Source organism: Armigeres subalbatus, chromosome 2, assembly GCF_024139115.2.
Source record: "Armigeres subalbatus isolate Guangzhou_Male chromosome 2, GZ_Asu_2, whole genome shotgun sequence".
In the NCBI taxonomy this organism is placed as follows: domain Eukaryota; kingdom Metazoa; phylum Arthropoda; class Insecta; order Diptera; family Culicidae; genus Armigeres; species Armigeres subalbatus.
Genome location: NC_085140.1, coordinates 133,904,395 through 133,931,077, shown reverse-complemented (window position 1 = coordinate 133,931,077; position 26,683 = coordinate 133,904,395). Strand labels below are relative to the sequence as shown.

The following is a 26,683-nucleotide window of genomic DNA, read 5'->3' as shown; positions in this document are numbered from 1 at the left end:
TGTGGAGCATTTTTTATCAAAAACTATAAATGCAGTGTGATAAATCTTGTGCGGAGTTTAATTCCCTACACACGTCTTACTCGGCATTCACAGCAATTTATATGCCCCGCAATATGAATTTCGTCATATCCTCACATTACAACGAAACAAAATTCAGTCCCGCAATAGCATTCAAAGTACAGGAGTTTAAACGTCATCCAGGCGTCGCATGATAGTCGTTCCGCCAAATGCACTCGTGCGATACCGAGTACTACAGTGAAAAACTATCGCACCCTTTCCCCCAAGCCCGCTCAGCCAGACCCAGTAGATAACTCGTTTGTGACGACATTGCATTACTGGTTGACTGGAACTGCCTCTCTCACATAGTGTATCGCAGAGTTATACTTGTCAGACAGCTGGGGATAACATCAGAATTCCATCAACGTGACGACCTACAATCAGAGGAATACACAGCCGGGTGAGTGATACCCAGCTAGATAAAATCACGCTAATAGCATTGGAAAGCGAAAGCGAGTTAGAGCGGAAGGCACCACTGTGTCCTGAATCGAGTTTCCCGAGAATCGGGTTGGTAATCTGAATTATCTGGTAGCCGGTCCAAGGAATTTCAGGAAGAGATTTTCATGAAGCTACGTAAAAAACGTCAACTTATATTTATTTTGCTTTCGTCGTAATTGAAAAACATTTTTTTTCAAGCAATGGACAAAACAGCGCAGCACCACGAACGCCCAGACAACGTTTGGCGTTCTCCTGGTAAAGCAAACAGGTGAACCGAAAGTCGAATCAATGCTCCACTGACTGTCGTGGGTGGTTTCCGACAAAAAAAAAGAGTGCTATCTGTTGGAACGATAGATAACGCTGGAAACATGATTTTACGACGGATCGTAATTAAATCGAGTCTTGTAGGCATTGCAATGGGGTACGGCGGACCCATCATCCTGTGAGTGGAAATAGCAGCTAACAGGTGTTGTTTGTCACGTTTTACTTTGGGAAAAAATGTTTCTGTGAAGAGCCCTGGAAGTTAGGCGGATGCAGATAAAAAAGTAGAAATACTTCTCGTAACCTTTATTGCGTTTCAGTCGTTGTATGGTTGCAGCATTTTTGGAAGAAGCACTGCAAACTAATCAGCGGTCTGTGATCTATGAATAAAATGAACGAAGGGTTTTGAAAATCGAGATGGATCGTGAAAAACACGATCTCCACGGATTAACCGTTTTGATATATTTTTATTTGTTTTGTATTAATTTATAATTGAAAACATGAAATATAAGACACGGGACACTAGCTCGCGGAAAATTATTTAGTCTTTGTCAGATGGGTCGGCATTTGAACAAGGACGAGTAATTGAATAGGCCATAGATCACTAAAGCTGTTTTCAAACGTCAAACAGATTTTTGCAAAATGAAATCGTAATTATTTTGTAATTATTAGCTATCGCTAGAAGAACTCCAATTCCAATTCGAACTCAAAAAATGGCCACGCCGGGTCACTTTGCCAATGAAGTAACCGACGGCAAAAGTGCTTTTAGTTTTCCTAAACACTACATGTACACATGTACGAAGGAGCTATTAAGCTGCCATCATTGAGTTATGATATAGTAAAGGTTGTAGTGACACACTTGAATAAGATTTTTTTCGTAGAATATTTTAATTTTTTTTATTTCTCCAAAATTCTTTCTCTCTAAAATAGGATTCGAATTTGGTTTATTATTTAAATACCTTTATATATTTAAAAAAAAAGATAAAATTGTTGTGTAAAATATCCATAAATTATATGTATATTTCGAATGCGTCTGAATACGAATGCTTCTAAATACAAAAACACCCATTAGGCAGTTTGCACGATTTAAGGTGTGAAATGTAAGTTGAAGAATATAATAAACCGTTTACTACTCTGTGAATATTTGTCGATGATTGTATGACGTTTTACTTCCTGCACATATGATTTACAAGAAATTTGAATTATTAACCTGTTGAAAAAAGGTTCATGAATGTTTCTATCAAAATCTGACTAAGAAGGATACGAAGGATAAGCAGAAAAGAAGCGATTTCTTCGATTGATTTGATGTGAGAATGTCACGTTTTACAATGGCATACTAACCCGGTGATTGCGAGTGCAAACTCTCGGATCCACCGCCACCATCTCCGTTGCTTTCCATGTCAAGTTCTTCCTGTTCTTCAATTACGTCTGCTGCTGTGGTTGATGTTGCTGTTACTGCCACTTCTACTTCCGCCACAGGATGCGTCCCACCGGGTCCTCCCGAACCGGGACTTCTTGCACCGGAAGTGCCATTATTAATCTCCTCCGTTACGATTATCATACTGACTGCGTTCAGCTTTCTATTTCTCCCCACAAAAAAGAATCGTCTGCACGAATCTACACCGAGGGTGTTTGCTTAAATTTCGCTTTGCTTTGGTGGGATTTCCCCCTAACACTCTAGGGCAACAACTTTTTGCGGATCTGGTTGCCTGAACTTTATCTTTTTCGTGCAACTCTGCTTTCCGAATGCCACGGACAAAAAATATAACCTCCCCCACTCTGAGGAATTTTCACTTGTTCAAACAAAGCTCACTTTCTTCTACCCAGAACCGCTCGTTGAAATTTACTGCACAAGCCTCTGACACCAAATCGCACCGTTCAACGCGGTTCAATTACATCTCATAGTACTGGCGAAAACTTAGCGGAAACAAGATGGATTCCTCCAACTCACACTTTGTGGAACACTTTCATGCCGCCATGCAGACAGCTTTACTGAACTTCCAACTGTTGGCAGGCGTCGTCGTCCCGGTAAGTATTCAGAAACACCAAGAGTACCAACAGCGACGACGACGAGGACGACGACAGCGGCGCGCTATCACTTCCCTTACTCGGTGGGATTCCGATTAACTTGAACCAGGTTCGACCGCCGGCAGTCGCCTATGTGCCGGTGTCGTATATCACTCACTGGGGTATGGTTATCAGGACTACCTACTTGTTGGTTGAGGAAATCAATATATTGCGACTGGGTTGTGCAGCCTGTTGATTGACGGCACTGGAAGCTATCTCCGAGCACTCTGGAAAACGTGCAATAATGAACAAAAACGTGGAAAAGCGTAATCTAAGGGTGTAGTTGCATACATGCCATGGAAATTGTAACTTCTTTCACAGATGCGGGTTGGCGATGGTGACATAGTTGAACAGAAAATATTATAACTCATGATATTATAAATTACATTGACTTTCCGTTTTATGTTTATTACTGGCATGAAAAAAATTCTAACGATTCCTAAGGGAGCGTGCTTTCATCAAATTGAAAACATGCCAAACAAGAACATGAACATGCCAAGAACATGACAAATATGAGATCAGTTGAAGGGCTTCCCAAAATTATTAAAATTATCCTAAACACTATTTTTTTATAATTTGAATAGTTTTAAAAATAAATTGTTAAAAAATCTATTGAAATATCAGCGATGAACTTTAGCAAAAACCCTTATGCTTGTTCGCGACAAAATCTGGACACACAACATTAAGAATAACAATAAAAATAAAATATGAATAAAAATTGTCCTCCACTGTAGTATCCTTCCCATTCCTTTGGTTGATCCCTAAATCCGTTTTTGTTCCAGTCCTTGGCATTCTCGTTGTTGTCAAAGCAGCATAATACTATTTCAAGACTCTATGACCAGCAGTTACATGAAAACAAGAGCTTTTTATCAAGATTTCGAATCGAAAGACCTAAATTTTAATAGCAGCTGCTCACAATTGATTTTCGAACCTACTATTCCTTCGACACCATTATCCATTAAGTACTTCTAATACTAATAAATAAAATATTTTCTGATAGTACAGACATACGTTCATCACCCTACGAAATATTTCACTCGTTGATGAGGCATTTCAGCCATAGCTTTTGAGGTGGTAGACCGATCTGGTAATTTTTTAATAGGAAACAACGGAAAAGGATTCCCCGTCTAATTGAACTTTGTAAAGGGTAAAGCCCCAAACGCAATCCAGCGGAACGGCGACGAAAACAGCAAGAGAAAAAATATGGGATAACTGTCAAATTCTTCTGTTTCAGTCGCCGTTCTGCTGCATTGCGTATGGGGACTTAAGAGCTTGAGCTTGAGCTTGATTGACTGCTCGTAGTTGCTACTCCATTATGACCAGATCAGCTGTTCTTGCACAGGGAACCGATGTTTGCTTGGGACTAGCACGCATCTTCTATGTACAAGTACTGGTGATCTCATTTGTTAGGTCATACTGGCGCCTGATACGTCAGAATGCAAGTCAATGTAGGGAAGGGGAGGAAATGGTGATGCAATCACTCGCCCACTGCAAGCCGAATATACCTCTGCACTTGCCACGAGTTCATGCGGAATTTGTTGGAATTTCTGGGTTAGGTTGGAGAGGCAGAGGTCCGTCTTGGTTAACGAGCTGCCAATGTGATAGATAGGAGAAGGTAACTGATGGAATTTCTAATTGAATGTAGGAAAAGAGCTCTATAGTTCATTTCCAATTCTAGCAGATTACTGTTAGAATACTCAAGTTGAAGGTATAGGAATAGTAATGGAAACGGTATGGAAGTCTATTTCCAGCGATTGCTAGAACATGAGAAATAAAGAGAAAGATACAAAGTAGGAGAATGGAACGGACCTGGGAATGATCCCACGACCTCCTGCGTATGAGGCGGAAGCAGTAGCCATATGACTACCAAGCCCGCTACATTGCGTATGGGGACTTAAGAGTCAAAAAAAAACGAGTGAGTTTTTGGCGCACATACATTCATACATACGTACACACATTCATCGCTGTAGTTTGTCGAGCTAAGCAGCTAAGTCAATTGATGTATAAGGTTGTATACTATTTCGCCAAAAATCACCTCGCGGAATTTTTTTCGTGTTACGACATTCCGCAGAGTGTTTTTTTTTGTTTCTTTATCAAAGTGATTTTTAAGTATAGGACAAAGTTCATCACCTCTTATTTTTTTTCACATAAAGTTGGGCCAGGTTACTAGAAATGAGGTACGGCGTTTAGAAATATTTTATCGATTTTTTGAAAAAAGTGATTTTTGTTTTATTCCCCAATATACCGCATAAATAGTCAACTGATAACTCAGCAATGGATAAATCATTGAAATTGGCCCTCAAAATTAAAAATATGTATATTTCTGTGGTTAAGGCGTTTTTTCAAATATTTCTTGTGTTTTTTTTATGTTTGCGTTATTAACAATTATCTATCTCCGGCATCTATACTGATGTCTGATGAATATTGTTTTTGCAATTCTGTCTTCTAACATTTGCACTAGATGACCTGCCCACTGAAGTGCACCGTATTTTATAAGATTCATAATTTTTATCCTTTGAACATATTATTTTCCTTGTAACTCGTGCGTATGTGCCACGCGTCATTTACTGGCCCCTCACTTTGTATTGTTTGCAGCACTCTCCGCTCGGAAAATCTGAAAGCTTCCTGGTCTGCCTTTTTACGTTTCATGTCCGTAATTGCCCACCGGTAGAATTAAGGTATTATAAAGAGCGAATTTCGTTTCTGTCTGTATTGTACGAGACCTAACTCTCGGCACAAGCAACACTAAGCATATCTCTGTCTCTACACGCAACCATGTATTTTATCTCGGCATTACTTACGCATATGCTCTTGGGTTTTGCAGACAAAATGGTGTAAACTTTTGTCTCACTGAAGATTGATTGTAATTGTACATTGTAATCTAAATTGTAATGGATAGAAATAGAAATGTGTTTGGGGGTGTGGAGAAATTGTTTTCCTTAGAATGCTTGCTGAGTGCTGTTGCGAGTACGGTCTTCTAAGACTTACGTGACTAACTGTCCATAAAAGTGTGAAAGACCCACACAGAAATGGAATCACTCAAATATAGGATAGTTGTTCTTGTAGCAACAGCTTAGCTTCGGTAACATGCAGTCGGAAATGCAATTCACTCTAAAATAAAGTCTAAGTTTATCCGACAGCCTATTTCGGACATGAAGCGTGAAAACTGTAGGAGGCAGATCAGGAACCATTCGGGTTTTCAAGCAGAATTTTCTACGAATATTCAGTGAGGTTCTTGTACATGACGTGTACCACAGAAATGATGAGACACTGTATCTGGAGGAAAATATTATAAATCCTATAAAATATGGCAGAGTGACAAAGGGCTGGCCATCTAGTGCGAATGTCGGAAGAAAGAATTGTGAAAACAACATATAACCAAGGCTGGAAATAGATTATACTTGCTGAAAAAATGAAAAAAGATTGTCAATGAAGCAAAAATAAAAAATATATATTTGAAAACATATTTTAAAAATGCTTGAATTACAGAAAAAACATATTTTTCAAAATTTTAGATCTGTTTCAACATAGGTTTTCCATACAGAAAAGGCCACAAATATGTATATTTTCAATTTTGAGGGCTTACTACAATGATTTATCCATTGCTAGATAATTGACTTTTGATATGGTATATTGGGGAAGAAAACAATAAAAACCACTTTTTTCAAAAAATCGCCGATGAAATATTTTTAAACACCCTGTACCTGATTTCTAGTGACCTTGCCCAACTTTCTGTGAAAAAAAAATCAGAGGTACATGAAACTTCGATATTAATCCAATTTTTTTACACCGTGGTATCAACTCTCCGAAACACCTTTCGCGGAATGCACCTTTTTCCGAAATACATTTCGCCTTATGTACCTTTTCACCGAAAATCTTTCCACGGAATGCCATTTGGCGGAATTCAGTTAGAATAATTATCATTGAAATATTAACCGATCTCCGCTTAATTACATGCAATCCGGGCTAAATTCTTTTGGATTGTGATTTAAAGCAATGAAAGAAGGTAATGCTTTCTTTGAATGACCGCAGCCGGTCATTATACCACAAAATGAGGGAACAATGCCTTCTTGAAATGGAAACGTTTGCTCGGTACAAAGAAAAGAAAGCAGGTAGTCCCTTCTATGAGTTAACGCATCTGCCCTGTGTAAATCAAAGGGGAAAAGATGATGCCTACTTTGAATGGATGCGTCTGCCCGGTATAAGGCAAAATGAGTTGATAATGCTTTCTTTAAAAGAACGCGTCTGCCCTGTATAAGGCGAACAAAGGGGTAACGCCATCTTTAAATGGATGCATCTTCCCGGTATAAGGCGAAATGAGTTGATAATGCTTTTTCTTTTTAAATAACGCATCTTCCCGATATGAAGCAAATGGAATATATATTGCCCAATTTAAAAGAATGCGTCTTCTCGGTATTAGACATAGGGGAGGGTAACACTTCCTTCCTTCCTTCCATCCTTCTTCAAAAGGATGCATCTGCCGGTATAAGGCGAAAGGAGTTCATAATACCTTATTTAAAAGAACGCGTCTGCGAAAGAAGGAGTAACCCCTTCTTTAAATTGATGCATCTACCCGGTATAAGGCGAATACCGTTTTTTAAAGAACGCCTTTGCCCGGTATAATGCGAAGAGAGGGGTAACGCCTTCTTTAAATGGATGCATCTGCCCGGTATAAGGGGAAATGAGTTGATAATGCTTTTTTTAAATAACTTATCTTCCCGGTATAAAGCAAAGGGGAAGATCGTGTCCACTTTGAAAGAATGCGTGTGCCTGGTATAAGACGAAAGGAGCTAATAATGCCTAAAGCTAATAATGCCTAAAGTTAAGAGAGGGGAAAACCCTTTCATTACAGCTGGCCCGTCTTTCAAATATAATAAAGGATTTGCAAGGGGCAATTGAAATTTCGAAAACGACTTCTACATATTCTAGGAGGCCTTCCTTAGCCGTGCGGGAAGATGCGTGGCTGCCAAACAAGACTATGCTGAAGGAGGCTAGGTTCAACTTCTGGCACGGTCTAGGAGATTCATAGTTAAAAAAAATTGATTTATCGATAAAAAAAATTATCGATAAAAAAGGAGATTTATCGATGAAAAAAGGGTTCCACTCATGTTTTTAAATTTTTTAATTAAATGAAATCATTATATTGCTGTCAGAAAAGGCGCCGTAATTGCAAAGTGGATTGATCCGTAGATAAAATGACGCATTCATACAGCAAAGCAATTGAAAAATACTTGAATCTCGTGATTCATTCGTGGTTCAAATGTGCAGAAAATAGAGCTGAGCTTTAATTTTTTGACAGTTGGCTGGTATAAAAAATGAATCTAGAACAACTACTGCTGGGAAAGTGAATGTTCCAGATTCATATTCATATACAGAACGCATAATGTGTGTATAGGTAAAATCAATGAGAATATCAATGTAATGTTGAGTAGTTCAAGAATTGTGTCACGGGACAAAATAAGAAGATGTTCTTTGTAATAGCATTAGGGTAAAACGTCGTATTATAGAGGGGTTAAGCGCCGCGTCAAATCAAAATTGATTTCGAAAATTTCCTTAAAATTACCTATTTATCGTTTTTAACATTGTGTAGTAGTCGAACAGGATGCTCTAGTTTCGTAAATATTACGTCAATTGTGCTAAACTTATGTTGTTTTGTTTTTATCAACGGATGCATTTTTTTACGAAAAATGTTGATTTGTCGTTATTTTGAACGGAATTTTGTCAAACAAAAGGTGTTCTAGTGGTTGATTCGAAGTGTTTCAGCGGATCCACAAATGTTTTTAATGCTATCATATCCAAAATGGACTATTTAAACACTACCGCAACATTAGGACATACCACAACGATAGGTCGTTTTACCCAACTAGCACAATTCTGATTGCTCTTCTGTGCATCGCCGCGCCGCCATTAAAAATTTGTCGCGCCGCTGAATTATAATTTTCTACGACAATTTGAATTTGTAGAAGTCTGCAGACCCAGGATTTTTTTTTTAATTTCCCGGTTCATATTTCCAAAACGTTGAGCTTCCAGACGGTTTTCCATGTCGAGATGAACCAGCCACGAGTGATCTTGTTGTGTAGGGGTTAGAACGTATCTATCTAGAGAGTCTGAGGCTGAGATTCGAGTCCAGAGAGAAATATGTGCTATTCGACAAAAATGTTATTTGGTACGGCCGAGTTTGCACAACGAATCAACAGAACCAGTGTTGTAAAATGTCATTTGCATTCGTTCGTATAATTTTCCTAGAACTTTTTCCCGAAGGTAGCTATCAATTCATGATGTATGGCGAACTTATAGAGCCTCAATGTAGCTACAACTTTGTCTAACAAGACATTGCTGTAAATATGTAATTTGGGGCGTGGAGGCAAACTGTCAAATGACACGTGATATTTTGGAGAGTTTTCACTCTCCAGCCTCAGATGTTATATTTATAGCAATGTACCCTTGGTAAAAAATATAGCCCTACTCAAGCGTTATGAGTACATCTAAAATTATGGAATAAATTTGGCTTCTAAAGAAAGTTAAGAACAAATTAGTCAAATGACATGCAGATGACATTTTACAAGCCTGAACAGAACTGAGTCAATCATTCTTACTGTCCAAGTTTTGTTGTACAAGTACAAGTTGTCGTCGGCGACAACTCGCCTACTGTTTTCTCGTGAAAAGTTTTCACATACAAATTGCAATCATTATCGACTGATAATGATTCAGCACAACACTGACCACTTCCTTCGGTAGGGTTTGATCCTACGAAACCAGTACGCTAGACAGGTGCTTTCCCTACTAAGCTACGGAGGTCCTTCGTGGAAGCAAGAGCTATGAATGCATTGGGAAGAAAAGGAAAGGAGCGTTTGAACGTTCAGTGAATTTGTTTTGGCGCTAGAATGATTGTGCGCCTGAAAAGGATTGCATGCGATGCAAGAGTGCAACGATGAGGGTTCATTCCACTTGCCCAGAGAAAACTTTTGGATCTTGATTCATTCTGTGGACTATTGTTGATGCGATAGCACATGTCTGCTGTAGTTAGCGGTTGCTTTCTTCTGATTGCCAACCGAAGGTTTCAATTTGCCGAAAAGCGTCACGAAAATTGGCGCAGTGGATGCTCCCGAGTGTTGTTTTTATCGTGGAAAAAAACAACTGTTGGTGACTATTTTATAGCTAGCGAAAAAGTTTAAATCAGGTATGTTTTGCGTGGAAAGTGTCGTTAACAAGAAAGGATTATGAAGACTCATTTTGGAATAAACAGAAAAGCTGCAAGTTGGAAATAGGAACATTTGGATTCCTATTCAAAGGAAGAAAGATGGTTGAGGAACATGAGAACTCCAACTTTGAAAACAGGAACATTTGGATTCCTATTCAAAAAATGAATGATGGTCGAGGAGCATGAGAAGAGATATTCAGCTTAATGATAAAAGTGAGATGAAGGAAATATTTTTTTCACTTTACAAGATACGAGGTTTGTGTTGTAGTAGTAGTTGTAGCAAAACTTCCTTTGAAAACTTTGTCGAAGACGCCAAGTTCGTAATTTCATTACTTTTGGGGATATATTACTATCTATGCCTACAAATTTCAAACATGTTTATCATATAAGCAGGGAATGTAAAATAACAACAATTACATTCCTTGCATATAAGCATACAGGCATATGGAGACGCATGGTGTATTGTTTCATCAACTCCTTGGAACTAAACTTTTAGTACAATAACTAATGGTTTATGATATTCTGAAGTTATGATCAAAACAACCTTGCATGATGTTAAAGCCTACTTAAAGTTCTACAAGAGTAATGGCAAAATAGGGAAGATTGATTTCTGCTTTGAAGAGTAGGAAATGAATTTTGATTAAACAAAGTACATCCGCTTACAACTCCACAGTCCAGGTATTAAATCATAGTTAATTACTTGTACTTTGAAATATGTATGAGATTGTCTGCCACAATTTCCCTCTTGTCAATGTGCAGTTATATCAAATATGCCTAAAAAATCCATAAAAACTGTAACTTTTTTCCAAGCTTTTTAGTAGCAAAAGTCACCAAATGGCGTATTTCAATATTATCTAGAACTTCATAGAACATGCAAATAATGTAGAAATTATAATAATAAAATAATGAAAAAACATTTTTAAGGGGTTGTCGGTATAAAACGTGACATATCTCCACAAATAATGAAATTGCGAACTTGGCGTCTTCAACAAAGTTTTTCAGGGGTAGTTTTGCCTACAACTTTTTTGAAGACACGAACCTTGTATGTTGAAAAATAAGAAACAATATTTTTGAAACAATATTATTGATCATTAAGCTGAATACCTCTAAAAAGCGTATCAACTTACTGATAAAATGTCTGGAAGACATTATTACGCAAAATCGCATAATAAAGGTACTATTGATTAACGCGCTAAAAACATTGGCAGTGGGTCGAATTTGGTTTCGATTCGGATTGTACACAGAGAGAATTTAAATTGAAACAAAAAGAATAAATAATGATTTAAGATTTGCTATAGTTTCGATTCGAATAGAAATTAGTTTAGATTTGAATTGTATTTGGATTTCATTTTAAAGAAATCTAAGTTGAACCAGATGAATTTGGATTGGATTAAGATTGGGTTTGGATTGAACTTGGGTTGAGATGGTATTGGAATTGGATATGAATTGGATTGGTTTTTGATTGGATTTAGATGGGGTTTGGATTGTACTTGAATTGGATTTGTATTGGATTTGACTTAGATTTGGATTGGATTTGATTTGTAGTCGTAGAAATAAAAATCGCCTAAATCAACCGACCTTTACGCCATTTAAAAAAAATCTGGATTTTCTGGAGGCGTAATTTGGAAATTCCAATAGGAATAACTTCGGGAATCCTTTCAAAAATCCCTTCAGGTTCTCCTGAAGCATAGCCAGAGGGGGAGGGTAAAAAGTTTGGACTAACGTTCTTTTTTTGTGTTGTCTATTTGGCGGCTTAGACCGATCACGATCCATCTCGCCTGACTAACGTCCTTATGCCTAACGTACTTATGCCTAACGTCGCGGACCCTTTTAGAAACAGGTTGTTGAATTTCAAAAGATTGTTATCAAAAACCTAGAAAATCCAGAGTCCGACATATACCCCGAAGTCCCAAAAAACTTGAAACATTTAAGGCTTTCTGTGGAATCCCAGATTTCTTCTTAAAATATCGGTAGCCTCTTACAAAATTCACACAATGCCACCATCACATCATTTTTATCTTATTTCCATGACATATACAATAACTATCCAATTTATCTTGAAATAATTACGTGACACTCCAAAACTAAACATTCTCTGATCTAATTATATCCCAATCTTACACTCGTAATCTTATTCATAGATCTCCAAAGTGCCCTCGACACAACACTTTTATGTATACAATCTGAAAACAGGTCTGCTTCGTTGGATCCCCCTTTGCATGAGTATTCGCCGGGCACCTGCTTCCCCGGTTCGATTCAAAACAAACAAAAATCTTCACGTCACGAGAGCGTTATCTGCTACAGAAATAACTTAGCACACTGATCAAAACAAACACCACAAAAAAATGTAGGGCGCTCCACTGCTTCTGTGGTGGCGACGGATCTTCTCACCGCTTCACACTACACTGATGTTTTCTTCGTCTTCTTCTCTCTAGGCGATGTGGGCTACAGACAACCGGTTCTTCAGGATGATATTTGCCCAGTTAGACTACTTACATCTGGACCACTGAAGGACCGCCATGAATGACAATAACAAACACTGGTTCTAAACTCTTGAGGTCTTCGATCACCGTCAATTCACACCGGAACAAATTACCAAATTATACGCACATTATCCGCGGATTAAACTCAGTTGATTCTCTAGAAGGTGGTGGTTCATAAAAACAAATCAATACACACAATTCCTCGCCGAACAATAGAATTCGTGATCGCGTCGCGGCTGCCGTTCGATCATATTATTGATCCTTTGACATTCACCGCACGGATTGCACGGCCCTGAGCGTGCTCTGCATACGGTGTTCTGAGAGGTGAATATTATTGGATTCCTTGGAGCGGAGAGGTCAAAAGTTACTGCGAAAAATCACATAAATTTGGATGCATAATTTATAGATTGTTACATTGCTGGTGTTCGAAAACCATTAATCATAATTGAATATGCGTTTGGAACACTGCCATTAGCAAGAGCATGCAAATACAAAGAAAAAAAAAAGAAGCCTCGCATCTTGCACGAACTGGAAATTCGTGACGATATTTACGAATCAAAACGTTTGGATGTACCTACTCTAACATTGTTACCTATGGCGATTTGATATTTGAATTTTACTCTCCGGAATATAGACGAGCAAAGAATTCCTTCAAATTTAAAAGAATCCGTGTCCTGAGAACCAAAAATGACTGTCAGTTGCAAATTTAACTGCGCCATGAAATAATAAGATATTGTTTAAGGCCTTTCCGGCTTTTTCAGTTACTGTTCCTATTAAAAACTTAACAGGATGGAAATTCGAATCAATTTATAAACCGTCTAATTTGAAACTTGTATGAAGTAGTGAACGTTGAAGCCTGTCCGTATCTACAGCAAAGTAAAATCGAGAAGAGAAAGGACCGTGATACATTCAGGATCAGTAGAGAAATGTCAATGTAGTTTGTGCTAAATGGAATGGCGATAACTAAAACACAAGCATACATTTCCATAACATACATATTTATAGGTATTCTGAAAAATCCGCTATTGCTTGAGTATGTATCTTGTGTCTGTGTGGCAAGCTCAATGGATACACTGTGCTCTGGGTGTCGAGAATGTTTCCCACCCAAAAACATCTCAGAGCGGAACGAGAATCGAACTCGCCATCTCCGGATTGATAATCCTACGCTTTTGCTTGCAAGACTATCTGGAGATCACCTAAGGACACTACCATTGTTGTTTAGAGAATTTAGAGTGAAGAACGCTTTTTATTTTCAAATAACTGAAGCACAAATTTGGCTATACAAAAAACTAGTATTCTTTTTAGTGGTGTCGGTGAAACAAAATGTCTTTGATCCTCCAATCTTTCAGTTGAAAAACTCCTCATCGAGCAAGTTCGCTCCAATATTCATCTCCCAGGACACCGTGCGGCTGCTCTGAACCGGAGGGGTAGCCAACCTAATCTAATCTCTACGTCACAAACGGCCAATAAATTACAAACAGTCACTAATGGCAAGCTCGAACAATGATAATAACAAGAGCGGCAAACACAGAAAAAAGGCGGAACGCATGCCGCGAAACATTCACTCAAAGAGCAAACCCGACTGCGAACCGACTGACTGGGCAAGGTGTGCGCGCGCGCTTTATTTCGATGACCGATGACTTCGACAGCACCGCGCGATAGATCGAGCCAAATAGAGAGCAGAAGGTGTGCTGCCCGCGTGCAAGTGCTTCTCTACGTATGTAACTAGAACGACATCGGCGACGATGCGTTTTCTGAAAGACGCCAATACGACGACGACGACGACGCGACCAAAACGACGGCGATCCAATCTACCATACGGTCAACGGCGAACTAGCTGTTGTTTATGATTGTTTGCTCTGCTCGGGAATCGAAAAAAATCTCATATGAAATATAGTGTACGACCTCCTCCAAAACCAACGACGTCGACGACAGGCGACCGCCCTTCTCTCTTCTGTCACATGGCCGGGTAGTAGGTGAACGAGGTTGCTCTGTGCTTCGCGAAGCCTATTCACTAAGTGTCTGCTCTAACTGACTGGTAAAGTTGTTCCTTCCAATTGATTCTTGAACGGAACGGTGTTGTAGCAAGGGATTTGTAGGGACAAGAATGAGTTGAATCAAATATTCGATACAGGCTTATTACTCCAAATTTAAAAAATCAGTAAGTTAATGCGCTTGGTGTTTACAGACGACCAACCTTGGAAATGATGATAAACCACCCGAATTGTTTCAATAATGAGCCACACGTTACGCAGGATGATCCATGTGTCTGTACTCCAACCTTAAAAATGATGAAAAACCACATAACGTGTTTCCATATAACACGATGAGACTATTCCTCTTGAAGTCACACATTCCGTTGTTACGCTGTTTGGTCCAGTGTGTTTCTATCGACCAAAGTGGGGCTTTTCTACTAGAAGTTATACATCTTTACGATGGTTGATCCGTGGGTCGATACTCCAAACCCAACGTGTTTATTTAGACCAGAATGGGCCAATTCCGCTAGACATGACAAGTTCATCATTACGCTGGTTGAGCTGTAGAACTTTTCTACAAGGATTTCTGGGATAACCCACAAACCTTGTAAATGATTATAAACCACCCAGCGTGCCTCTATGGACCAGAATCGGGCTGTTTCACTAGAAGTCACAAGTGAGAAGTCCATCGTTACGCTGGTTGATCCATAGGTCTATTCTTCACGGAGTTCTTGGATGACCTACAAACATTGAAATAAACCAACTAGCATACTTCTATGGACCAGAATGGCTAACCAGATTATTTCGGTGAAAAAACGGGACAAACGCACTTGCAAAACGGGACATTTCAAAAAACCTTGTGTTAAAATTCAAGAGTTGTGGAAATTTAAAATTTTATCAAGAAGCTCGCTCTAGCGGAGCGACTGAAGCAAATATCAGTCCTCAAGGGGTCCATAACTAGCACTAACTCCCTAATCAATATCAATCCTTCGCCACCTCCTTCGACGACTGGGCTATACTTTAACTTTAGATGTAGAGTTGGACAGAATAAATTGAAAAATCTTTTGTGGAAATGTAGCTTCAATGGTGTATGGAAAGCTGGCTGTATGCTTGCTGCGACAATAAGAACGACAGACGACAAACAACTAGAAGCACAATGAGGGCGTCATCTCCTCTTTTTGTTTTTTTACCTTATTACTTATACTTTTTAACTTTTTAACAGTCAAAGGAGGCATCATCTCTGTTTACCGGGTAGATGGATTGCTTTAAAGAAGGCATCATTTAATTAGTTCGCCTTATTCCGGGAGACGCATTCATTCAAAAAGCCATTATTTACACTGGTTGCCTTATATCGGGCAAACGTGTTCTTTAAAGCAGGCATTTATCTTCTATCTGCCTTATATCGGACAGGCTCGTTGATTTTAAGAAGGCATTATCTTCTCAGTTCGCCTTACACCGGGCAAACGCGTTTAGGAAAATTATTTTTAAACACAAAATTGATCATATTAGCAGTCTAATGAAACTATAAAGCTGTGCTAAATATTGCTTTTTGTTGTTGAAAAATTCGATGAAAGTTGAAAGCCACCATGGGAAGGAAAGGGTTAAAAAAGGCATTGTTTTCTCTGTTCGCTTCATGCCGGACAGATGCGTTAATTGCAAGAAAGCATTATTAATGGTATGCAGATGAACTCGACGAAATGCAGAGCCATAACATTCACTCGCTGTCGATCTTCTGTAACCTACGACTATTGTCTGAGTCACACAGCGCTTCAGAGAGTTACATCGATCAAAGACCTTGGAATCGTTCTCGACAGCAAGCTTCGTTTCACTGAACACATCTCAGTTACCATCGCTAAGGCAAACGCTATGCTGGGATTCTTAAGAGCCACGCAGAATGGGTACGTTTGCGTACGTTTTGACAGTTTTCCCATGGAAAAACTGTCAAAACGCACGCAGACGTATCCATTGTGCTTGGCCCATTAGGGTGTAACACAGCACAGTTCGATAATGTCCATGCTCTCAAATCGCTGTATTGTGCACTCATTCGCATACTCGAGTAGGGAGTACAAATCTGGGCTCCGTATCATTCCGTTCACGTCGACCGCATCGAGAAAATACAGAAACGCTTCATCAACTACCTTGCGTCGTTTACCATGGAACGATCCAGCCAATCTTCCTCCATACCAAAACCGTTGTGCTTTGATTGACTTGCAACCATTAGCAGACCGTCGAGTGATGCTTCAAAGGATGTTTATCTTCGAAGTCATAACGTACAACATCGACTGTAGTTACATCTTGGAGAATGTTCGATTGCATGCACCTCAACTCAGAAATCGTTAATGGATCCTTGGCCGCTATGGATCCTTGGCCGCCCCACCCATTATGGCCAAAATAATCCATTAGATTTATGCTGCAGACTCAGTAAATGTCATTCAATTAGTTAAAAAAAGAATTAAGTCAATCACTCAGCCAATCCATTAATTGAAGACGGTGTTCAAATAAAATATAAATTGGAAAAATTCATCTCCTCATACAATAGCACTTTCGCAGATAATAATGGCGTAGAATGACAGTCCATGTTAATTACACGTAAATAAAAGTAGTTTGGTTAAACGGAATCTTTATTGCGTTTCTCTAAGTAACTCTAAGTAGCATATTTTTATATACTTTTTTTCTTTTCGCGATTCGTCGGTATCTGTTTTGAAATACTTTCGGGGTAGTGGCCTTGCGGTGTAATGGATTTCGGGGTAATGGCTTTCGGGGTACTGTACCATTCGGGGAAGTGGACTTCGGGGTAATGGAATTAGAGGTACTATCATTCGGGATGATGGGGTGGAGCCGAGTTTCATACATGGCAATTTGGTTGGTAGAACTTTAGAGCCATTTAAATATCATAAAAATGCATTTTTTCGATGATTTTCGTAAAGAACCGCCTGGGTTGTGTGTTTTTACAATCTAACTCCCTCTGTCTGGCAGTAGAATTATGGATAGAATATTCGTGCAGACATCCTATTGCAAAAATCTTAGATCCGGGAGCTAGAAGGTGATAGCTCTATTGCAACTCCTATATATATATTGATGATGAATTTGAGCGATTCCAAGCAACAGCATCAAAATTTAAGAAAATTTTTAATTCATGATTTTCTATTGAGTTGAAACTTTGCACAGTTTTTCAATTTCATCTAAATCGTCATTTTTCGATATCAAATCTTCATATTGAGTCACGACTAACTTTTCAAAAGGGTGTATGTGAAAATGGTTCAAAAATATTTAAAAAGCTGCACAGCAAAAAAACGGAATGTTCGATTGTTATGATTTTTCAGCAAAGTTAGACAACTAAATGGTGATTCTTAAGAAAATGTGCACAGTAAAAAAAAATTTTTTTGCCTTTAAAAATATCATTTTTGTCACAAAAACTCAAATATCTCAAAACCCTATCTTTTTTCGAACGTAATTTTTTTAGGGAAAACGGTCCATTATATTAGCTATCTACCATAAAAATTTGGTGATGGTAAACTAATAAACAAAAAAGTTATGACATTTCAAACATTTCACAATTTTCACATATAGCAAACAAAAAAAAATTTCCGTGTTTTTTTTTCAAGAATCGCAGTTTGATGCTGATTTTATTGTTAAGGGGCTTGCGTGAGTTAAACAAGTTGTTTGTATGATATTCCATATTTATGTATTCATCGATATTATGTATATTATATGTATAAATATTATATGTATAAATAAATAAAAATGAATTAATATTATCCTAAGTATTAAATTAAATGTGGCAGTTACACAATGTTGTTATAGAAACTCTAAGAGTTTTGGGTTTGAATTTTGGTATGGGTTATGATATCATGAAAACAGTTTATTAATACTTATTTTTTATTTATTTTTATTCAAATATTTAAAATACTTTTGAATTATTATCAGCACAGTTTGAGTATAGTTTTGCTTTAATTTTATTTTCCGACAATGGAATGAAACAGTGAAATTTTTGGGTTCCTTGGATCGTTTTCGCGTTATTAAATTGCTCGCTGAGCTCTGAAGCCTTTATTTCGTACTCTTCAGTAGTAGTAAAACAAAATGATAATTTGGTTAAATCTTTTTCTTTTCTACGATTTGCCCAATCAAAAGTTCTTTCGCAGTTTTAATTGAATGCTCACGTTCTTTGGCTAAACTTGCTCTTGTGGCCATGCGCTTTATTGTTCCTCAATAGCATCACAAGGACCTTTGCCATGTGATGTAGCAAAAATGCCATTCTGCATCAATTCCGTACATTGATTTAAATTGACATAGGCTCGAAAAATTCTTACGATTTTTGTACTGCGACGCTGCTCCATCAGACATGAAATATATCTTTTGACTTCTTTATGCTTATCAACGCGTAAAAAGTTAATCATTTTTCAATGAACAAGTTTACGGATACTGAATCGTGTCTTAAATCTTCGGAAATTATAATAAAACTTAAGTGTTCAATTTGCGTACTTCCATTAAAATAAATAACGAATGGATGAATTGTAGCTTGTTGTACGTTCCAGTGATGGGACTGCACTTCATCTTGCAATACAAAGCTGTAATTTTCAGAAAAATCACAAATGACTAAAAATTCACCATTTTGTAATGTATTTTTCGTATTTTTTAAAAAGCTGGATTGTTCTGTTTTAATGAAATCGTGAGGGATTAAACTTTCTAATTTCAAGCAAAAATATGACACAAACTCATCTACAGGTTTTACAATAGTTTCTATGTCACACCTATCCGTGGTCACCCATTGCTCAAATGATAACTGATTGATCTTCAAACTCAGCGAATAAAGTATTTTCCAATGATGAAGAATCTGGACAATCCGAACAAGATCGTAGATAGCAATTTGATGTTGTATTTTCACACAAAAGACTACCAGTTAACATCATTTTAATATCCTTTGTTAAATTGATTCTTTTCAAACTATGTAAAATAAGATTAATATTCTCATGGGTTGTGCACACACACATTATGTGTTCCTGAATTGGAAAGAAGCTTACATTGCCTTTTGGCTGAAGAGCTTTCTGCAAATGAGGAAAAACCTACTTTAATATTATCGTGAATTTCCTTGAAACGTGTGTACGCTTCTTTCAAAGTCGTCATCATTAATCGTTTTTGAATTGCTTGACGCTTTCCATCTTTTTTTTTACTGATACATAATCTTTTTGACCAGGCATAGCTCGACTTACTTCATCATCTTCAAAATATTGAACTACTATTTCTTTTGTCTCATCTGTTAATGCAGTACTAGACCTAGTATTTTTGGTTGAAAGACAGTTATTCTTCAATTGTTTTGCCTCTTTTACTGTATTTCTATTGGTTTTGAACTCATCAATGGCATCCTGAATAGACCACGAACTTGGCAGCATCGACAAAATCAATAATTTTTCTTTCCTTGTCGTGGCTGCATTCGAGAACCTTTCCTTCATATTTATAATTACCTCATCGTAGTCTGTATTTTCCACATCATCAGGTCCTAATTTGAAGAGGTTTCTTCGTACAGCTTCGTTTATTTCACGGTATTTTTTCTCCGGGTAATAAACGTAGTCCATCTTACTCCATTTAATCGAGTCACTTTTATCCCAGCTATGCCCTCGTTAAAGCGTTCGATGTTGACCTTTTGGATACACTCATCTTCCGATTGATTTGTTGAAACAGATTTCGCTGATGATACGGTGGCAAGGCTCTCAGCACTTAATACTTCTGGTAATTCCTCAGTTGTTGTCGATACATCTGGCAATTCCTCAGTTGCTGTCGTTTTCGAACTTCCTGCGCTCTGCTCAACCGATGATATACAGACTGCTCTTTTGTCAACGTTTAGACGGCAGGACGTGCAAATGCGTAAATTTGTATTCAATGTGGACATTGGAGCATAACCAGTCGCTTTCAGTTTATCTATGGTGCTTTCGGTGAGATTTCGTAACTCTTTTGAACACTTTTTCCATCAAACGGCCTACAACAGTTGAGAAAGCGGCTACTCATGTTGTTCGTAATATTTCAATAAACAAAATCACTTTTAAGTTTTTACTGACTAGTTTGGTGTCATTTGTTGACTGAAGAAAAAAATTACTATAAGATCTTTAACAACCTTAGTAGTAGTAATTTTTGCTTTTTCGTGAGCATTGTCATGGTATGTACCTATCATGCATTTGTTGTTGTTGAAGATACCCGTTTCCTCCCGACCATAAAGTCTATTCTCTAAGAGGTATATTTTTGCAGGTAAACTATAGACGTACACGTGTATATAAATCTTTGATTTTGCAGCTTTTGTCTTAAAAATAACATTTCTGATATGTTTCTATCAACGTTATTATCAACAGGTTTCAACACTATTAAAAGAATTTTTCGCCAGTCAAGTCCAATGAAAATTATGACACTATCAATACTTTTGATCACAACACTGGATCGTGTCTAAGTTTCTTATAGATGCTATGAATAATTAAATCAAAATATCCATGAAAACAACTTGTTTAAATCACGTCCCTTAACAATAAAATCTGCATCAAACTGCAATTCTCGAAATAACACACAAAAAAAAATTTTTTCTTTACTAAATGTGAAAATTGTGAAATGTTTGCAATGTCATAACTTTTTTGTTTATTAGTTTACCATCACCAAATTTTTATGGTAGATAGCTAATATAATGGACCGTTTTCCCTAAAAAATTACGTTCGAAAAAAGATAGGGTTTTGAGATATTTGAGTTTTGTGACAAAAATGATATTTCTAAAGGCAAAAAAATTTTTTTACTGTGCACATTTTCTTAAGAATCACCATTTAGTTGTCTAACTTTGCTGAAAAATCATAACAATCGAACATTCCGTTTTTGCTGTGCAGCTTTTTAAATATTTTTGAACCCTTTTTCACATACACCCTTTTGAAAAGTTAGTCGTGACTCAATATGAAGATTTGATATCGAAAAATGACGATTTAGATGAAATTGAAAAACTGTGCAGAGTTTCAAATATTTTCGAAATGGTCGCTCAGGATCGACTGACATGCCCCCGTGGAATGCCTCATTTTGATAAAAATTTTCATGCTTCAGAAAAGTGTCCCAAGTACCGGACACTATTGCATCATGTGCAAATATGACCAAGTTCCTAGTAAAGACATCATTTAGAATACTAATAGTTTTCACTTGCTTCAAGTTGTAAATGTTAACACGCTTATTTGACTTTCCAGCTCAATTTCTTACATCCTACTACTCCTTGTTTCTGCTTATTTCTGTGGTTTTCTGATATCTCAGCAAGAAAAAACAATTGAATTGAAGTTTAACAAAACAGGTGCAAAGAATGGCTATTTGATCACATGAAAAAACTTACTGTCCGGACCCGGGGGTAGGAACGTTCCGATACTTTAAAATAGCAATATTCAATTCAATACGATAACCGAATCAAAGTATCGATATCACCGATATATTGGTATGGAAATATCGATATATCGGAAAAATTATATGTTATATCTAAAATGAAAAAAATAGAATATATTTGTTGTACTGCCTGCAACCGCACAGTTGTCCAATTTTTGCTGGGTTTCCTGTTTATATGGGACAATTTAATTGCTATCGTATTACCGTATTACCCATTTACATAGTGATGAACTTTGTGTAAAACTTAAAAATCACGTTAATAAAGAATAAAAAAATATCCATTTACAATAATGATTAGAAATTACTTCTTTTCTATTACTTAAACCAATGTGATTCTAAAGTGTGCCGATCCAACAATCATCGGCGGCGGCATTCGTTGTAGTTTTAATCAGTAGCGTCGGCGTTTTCGGCATGACGCTGGCCTGACTATTTTCCGTACGCTCGAAAAAATCAACTGAAGTTTCGATGAAATTCCACTGACAATATTTTAGCTATCGAGCAAGTGAGTACAAAGTGCTGCGCGTCCGTTCGGTCGTCCAAAATGCGATTCTCCTCAGTTTCCATATGCCACCGGGCGTGCATGGTTTACCTTTTTTCTCGTGACGAGACGGCGAATTAGTGTTCTTTCCCATCCCATAGATCGCATCACTTACAAAAGTGAATCCAAATAAATTATCCTTCGTAACTAAAACGAAGATCTATCCCAAGACAATCGTGGAGATGCAGAGGTATACTCGGTCTCTAGTAGCAACTAGAATCCTTATTACCAGACTAAGGCCTTATTACCAGACTACAAATCCTTATTACCAGACTAAGGCCGGAGTGGCCTGTGTTATACATAAAAAGTCTTCGCCATTCAGCTCGGTCCATGGCTGCACGTCGCCAACAAAGCAGTCTGCGGAGGATCCGCAAATCGCCCTCCACCTGATCGATCCACCTTGCCCGCTGTGCACCTCGCCTTCTTGTTCCCGTCGGATCGTTTTCGAGAACCATTTTCACAGGATTACTGTCCGGCTACGTGCCCTGCCCACCGCAGTCTTCCGATTTTCGTGGTGTGAACGATGTATGATTCTCCCAACAGCTGATGCAACTCGTGGTTCATTCGCCTCCTCCACCTACCGTCCGCCATCTGCACCCCACCATAGATGGTACGAAGCACTTTCCTATCGAAAACTCCCAGTGCGCGTTGGTCCTCCACGAGCATCGTCCAGGTCTCGTGTCCGTAGAGAACAGCCGGTCTAATAAGCGTTTTGTAAATAGTCAGTTTGGTCCAAAGTCCAAGAGTCCAAAGTACGTACGATTTCCTGCCATAATGCGTCTCCGAATTTCTCTGCTGGTATCGTTTTTGGCGGTCCCTAGTGAGCCCAAGTACACGAGTTCTTCAACCACCTCGATTTCGTCACCACCGATACAAACTCATGGTTGGTGGCTTAGATTGTCTTCTCTTGAGCCTCTTCCTATCATGTACTTCGTCTTCGACGTGTTGATGACTAGTCCAATCCGTTAAGCTTCGCTTTTAAGTCTGATGTAGGCTTCCTCCATCTTCTCAAAGTAACGTGCCTTGACCTAAAAACCTTGGTAATTACCCAGTGCAGCGCTCTAGCCAATGCCTCACTACCGTGTTTAAACAGCTCTCCTGGTAGTTGGTCAACTCCAGGGGCTTTATTGTTTTTCATTCGGCCGATCTCCTCCTGGATTTCCTGGAGATTTGGAGCCGGAAGTCGCATGTCCTGCGCGCGTGCTCCTAGGTTTATTACCATACCGCCACCGTTGTCTGCCACATCGCCATTCAGGTGCTCTTCGTAGTGCTGCCGCCACCTTTGGATCACCTCACGCTCGTTTATAAGAAGGTTTCCGTTTATGTCCTTACACATATCGGGCTGTGGCACGAGGCCTTTACGTGAACGGTTTAACTTCTCATAGAACTTTCGTGCGTTATTAGCGCGGTACAGTTGCTCCGTCTCTTCACGGTCTCGATCTTCCTGCCGGTGCTTTTTCCTCCGAAAAATAGAGTTTTGCCTGTACCGTGCACTCACAATCCTTCCCTTCCTATATGATCGTAAGAACGTGGCCAGCGCCGTTATTGACTTTAGATATTTGAGCTCCCGAAAGGTGTACATTGAGAATGGGTAGCTAATACCAAGCCCCTTTTATTGTAATCTCTGTACAATTTGGCAATGCTCATGCTCACTAAAAATGAAATTCTCTTAAACTTTTACAAGAAATTATGTTTTTGTTTCACATGAAATTCCCTTGCAGGAAATTCTCTTCAAAAAGTTCCATTAGAAAAAAATCCAAATTTTCATTACAAATATTTTAAGAAAATTTTCTTTAATTCCTACGGGGCATTATTTTGAAGGAAATTTTCATATTTTCTAATTCTACTAATTCTAATTTCTACAAATCTCTTCCAAATTTCTTAAATAAATTTATCTACTTTATAATAAGAACACGTCAAATATATAATTGAATTTGCATAAGTATTCAAGCAGAGTCTATTATATATAGAGTTGCTCAAAGAGTGAAGTCAAATCTATTTATTAAACTGTCAAACCGTCTACCTATCGGGCAAAGTACACAAATATTGGGTGGCAGTGTCGAAGTATTGTTATCGCTTGATAATAATGATGGCGAATGAAAACGCAATTCAGAAAATGTATGCAATTTGTTTAGAAACAGCTAATAAAAACACTGTATTACACCTCCCAATAAAGTAGCAACAAGAAACTCACTTGTTTGCAGTTTAGGGATAACTCTGGTAAGGATTTAAAAAGCTTAAGAAGTGAACACTCGTGTGAAATCACTTGGGTGGTCGAAAAAAAATGAAAGTTCTGAGAATAGAAACATGAGCATCATTCATAATATTAGTGTTAGCAGATCCGCTTTGCGCAACTTCACTATTATAAACTTTCGTTTCAAGGACCAGCGGCATGATAAATGTTGCACAACGACGCGTCAACCGCGCAACCGAGAAAAATCCTCTAAACCATTAAAAATACGGCATTTCAGATCCATTTTGAAATATTTTCTTTCACAAAATATCTACAATGCAATTTTTATTTTTCTGTTATTTTGTTCTGATTCAATATATCGATATCGAAAGCAAAAATATCGATATGACCGATATATTGAAAGCATTTTATCGATACAAAAAAACTGCTTCCAGTCCGCGGCTAAAACACACATGTTGAGGCTTCAATGGATTCAGTACCGCTATCTCCGCATCGCATTAGGTTGAATGAATTCGACTCATACGATGAGTCTGTAAGTACTTGCGGGAGTACTGCCTCTGGCAGATCGTTTCGCGGAATTATCGCTCCGGTTCCTCATACGTTGTGAGGTTCTCAATCCATTGGTCATTGACAATTTCGAAAAGCTGCTCGAACAAAACCCTCAATCTCGATTCATGAGTATTTACCACTGGTATATGACGCTGGAGGTAAGCCCATCCTCGGTTGACACCAATCGTGCTAACTTCTTAGACTGTTACAGTTCCTCTGTTACTTTTGATCTGTTCATGAAGCAGGAGGTTCATGGAATACCAGATTTTCGTCGTGCGGAGGTCATACCTCCATTATTTGCAAGCAAATACGGGCACGCCAGCGAGGAGAGATGCTTTTTCACAGACAAAAATGGATGGCTCCACTGGTTTCGGTGTCTTTAACGTTTTTCATAACGCCTACTTTAAGCTGAAAGACCCTAGTTCCGTGTATACCGCTGAGCTAGCTGCTGTATACTATTCACTTGAGCATATTGCATCTCTACCTCCTGACCACTTCTTTATCTTCACCAACAGTCTAAGTTCCCTGGAGGCGGTTCGGTCAATGAAACCTGTTAAGCACTCAGCGTATCTTCTAACCGGGATATGGAAAGCTTTGAGTGCTTTATCAAAACGGTCATTCACAATCACTATGAGTTGGGTCCCTTCTCATTGCTCGATCCCGGGAAATGAGAAAGCGGACTATTTGGCTAAGGTGGGTGCTATTTACGATCGACAAATCACCTTTGATAAATTTTCCTCATTAGTTCGCCAGGAAACCTTGATCAGCTGGCAGCAGAAATGGACAAATAGGGAGTTGGGTAGATGGCTATATTCAATTCGCCCGAGGTGTCGAAGCGTCCATGGTTAAAAAAATTGAATATGGGGCGAGACTTCATTCGAACCATGTGTCGTCCAATGTCGAATCCCTACACTTTAAATGCACATCTTTTTCGAGTCTGGCTCTCAGAAAACAATCTCTGTGTTTGCGGTGCAGATTATCAGGACATTCACCATGTCGTGTGGGCGTGCGAGGAGCATCGTGGCCCCAGATCTGCGCTATCTGAACATCTTCGGGTCCGAGGAAAGCAGCCGAAGCCTATTAGAGAAGTTTCGGCGGTTCTTGATCTCGAATACATGTCCCTTGTCCACCAATTTTTGAAAGTTGCTGATGTTAGACTGTAATCGTCGTCCATTCTCCCCTTTTACTGTCGTTATCCCTTAAGAATGTCTTCCTCTGGTTGTCTACCGCTAAACCCCATTCGTATGTCTTCCTCTCGTTGCTCTCCACCATAATTGTTTTGTCTCGTTACAGATTTGAAACATTTTTGCCAAGGATTAAAACTGTTTGAACATCAGCTTTGTAATTTATTAAGCATCCTATATTCCCTTCCTTTCCTATTGTATAATTGTATTCCCTAACTTCTACCAAACGGAGAGTCTTTCGGTTCCCCAAAACTAATATTAAAGTATAACAATCATAAAAAAAAACATGATTCCGGCTCCGTAACGCTTAACGGCAAATGAGACTTCCAAATGAATGATAGTTTAA

The 26,683-nt window shown here is 38.4% G+C and overlaps 1 protein-coding gene across 9 annotated transcripts in view; it reads right to left on the bottom strand.

Moving 5' to 3' along the window:
• The window catches only part of LOC134210873 (high affinity cAMP-specific and IBMX-insensitive 3',5'-cyclic phosphodiesterase 8), a 630,844-nt gene that overhangs the window by 427,810 nt on the left and 176,351 nt on the right, over positions 1–26,683 (bottom strand). Inside the window, exons 1-2 of one of the 9 annotated variants that reach the window (XM_062687274.1) lie at positions 13,944–14,325; positions 12,521–12,662 (exon numbers count right to left, since the gene is read on the bottom strand). The exons of 2 other annotated variants lie outside the window; for them this stretch is intronic. In XM_062687274.1, coding sequence (XP_062543258.1) covers positions 12,521–12,545 — 25 coding nt within the window. In that variant the 5' untranslated portion in view covers positions 12,546–12,662; positions 13,944–14,325. Of the gene's footprint in view, positions 1–2,097; positions 3,051–12,145; positions 12,489–12,520; positions 12,790–13,943; positions 14,326–26,683 lie in introns of those variants that run through there. 6 more of the 9 variants (XM_062687267.1, XM_062687269.1, XM_062687271.1 and 3 more) reach the window with 6 other exon arrangements.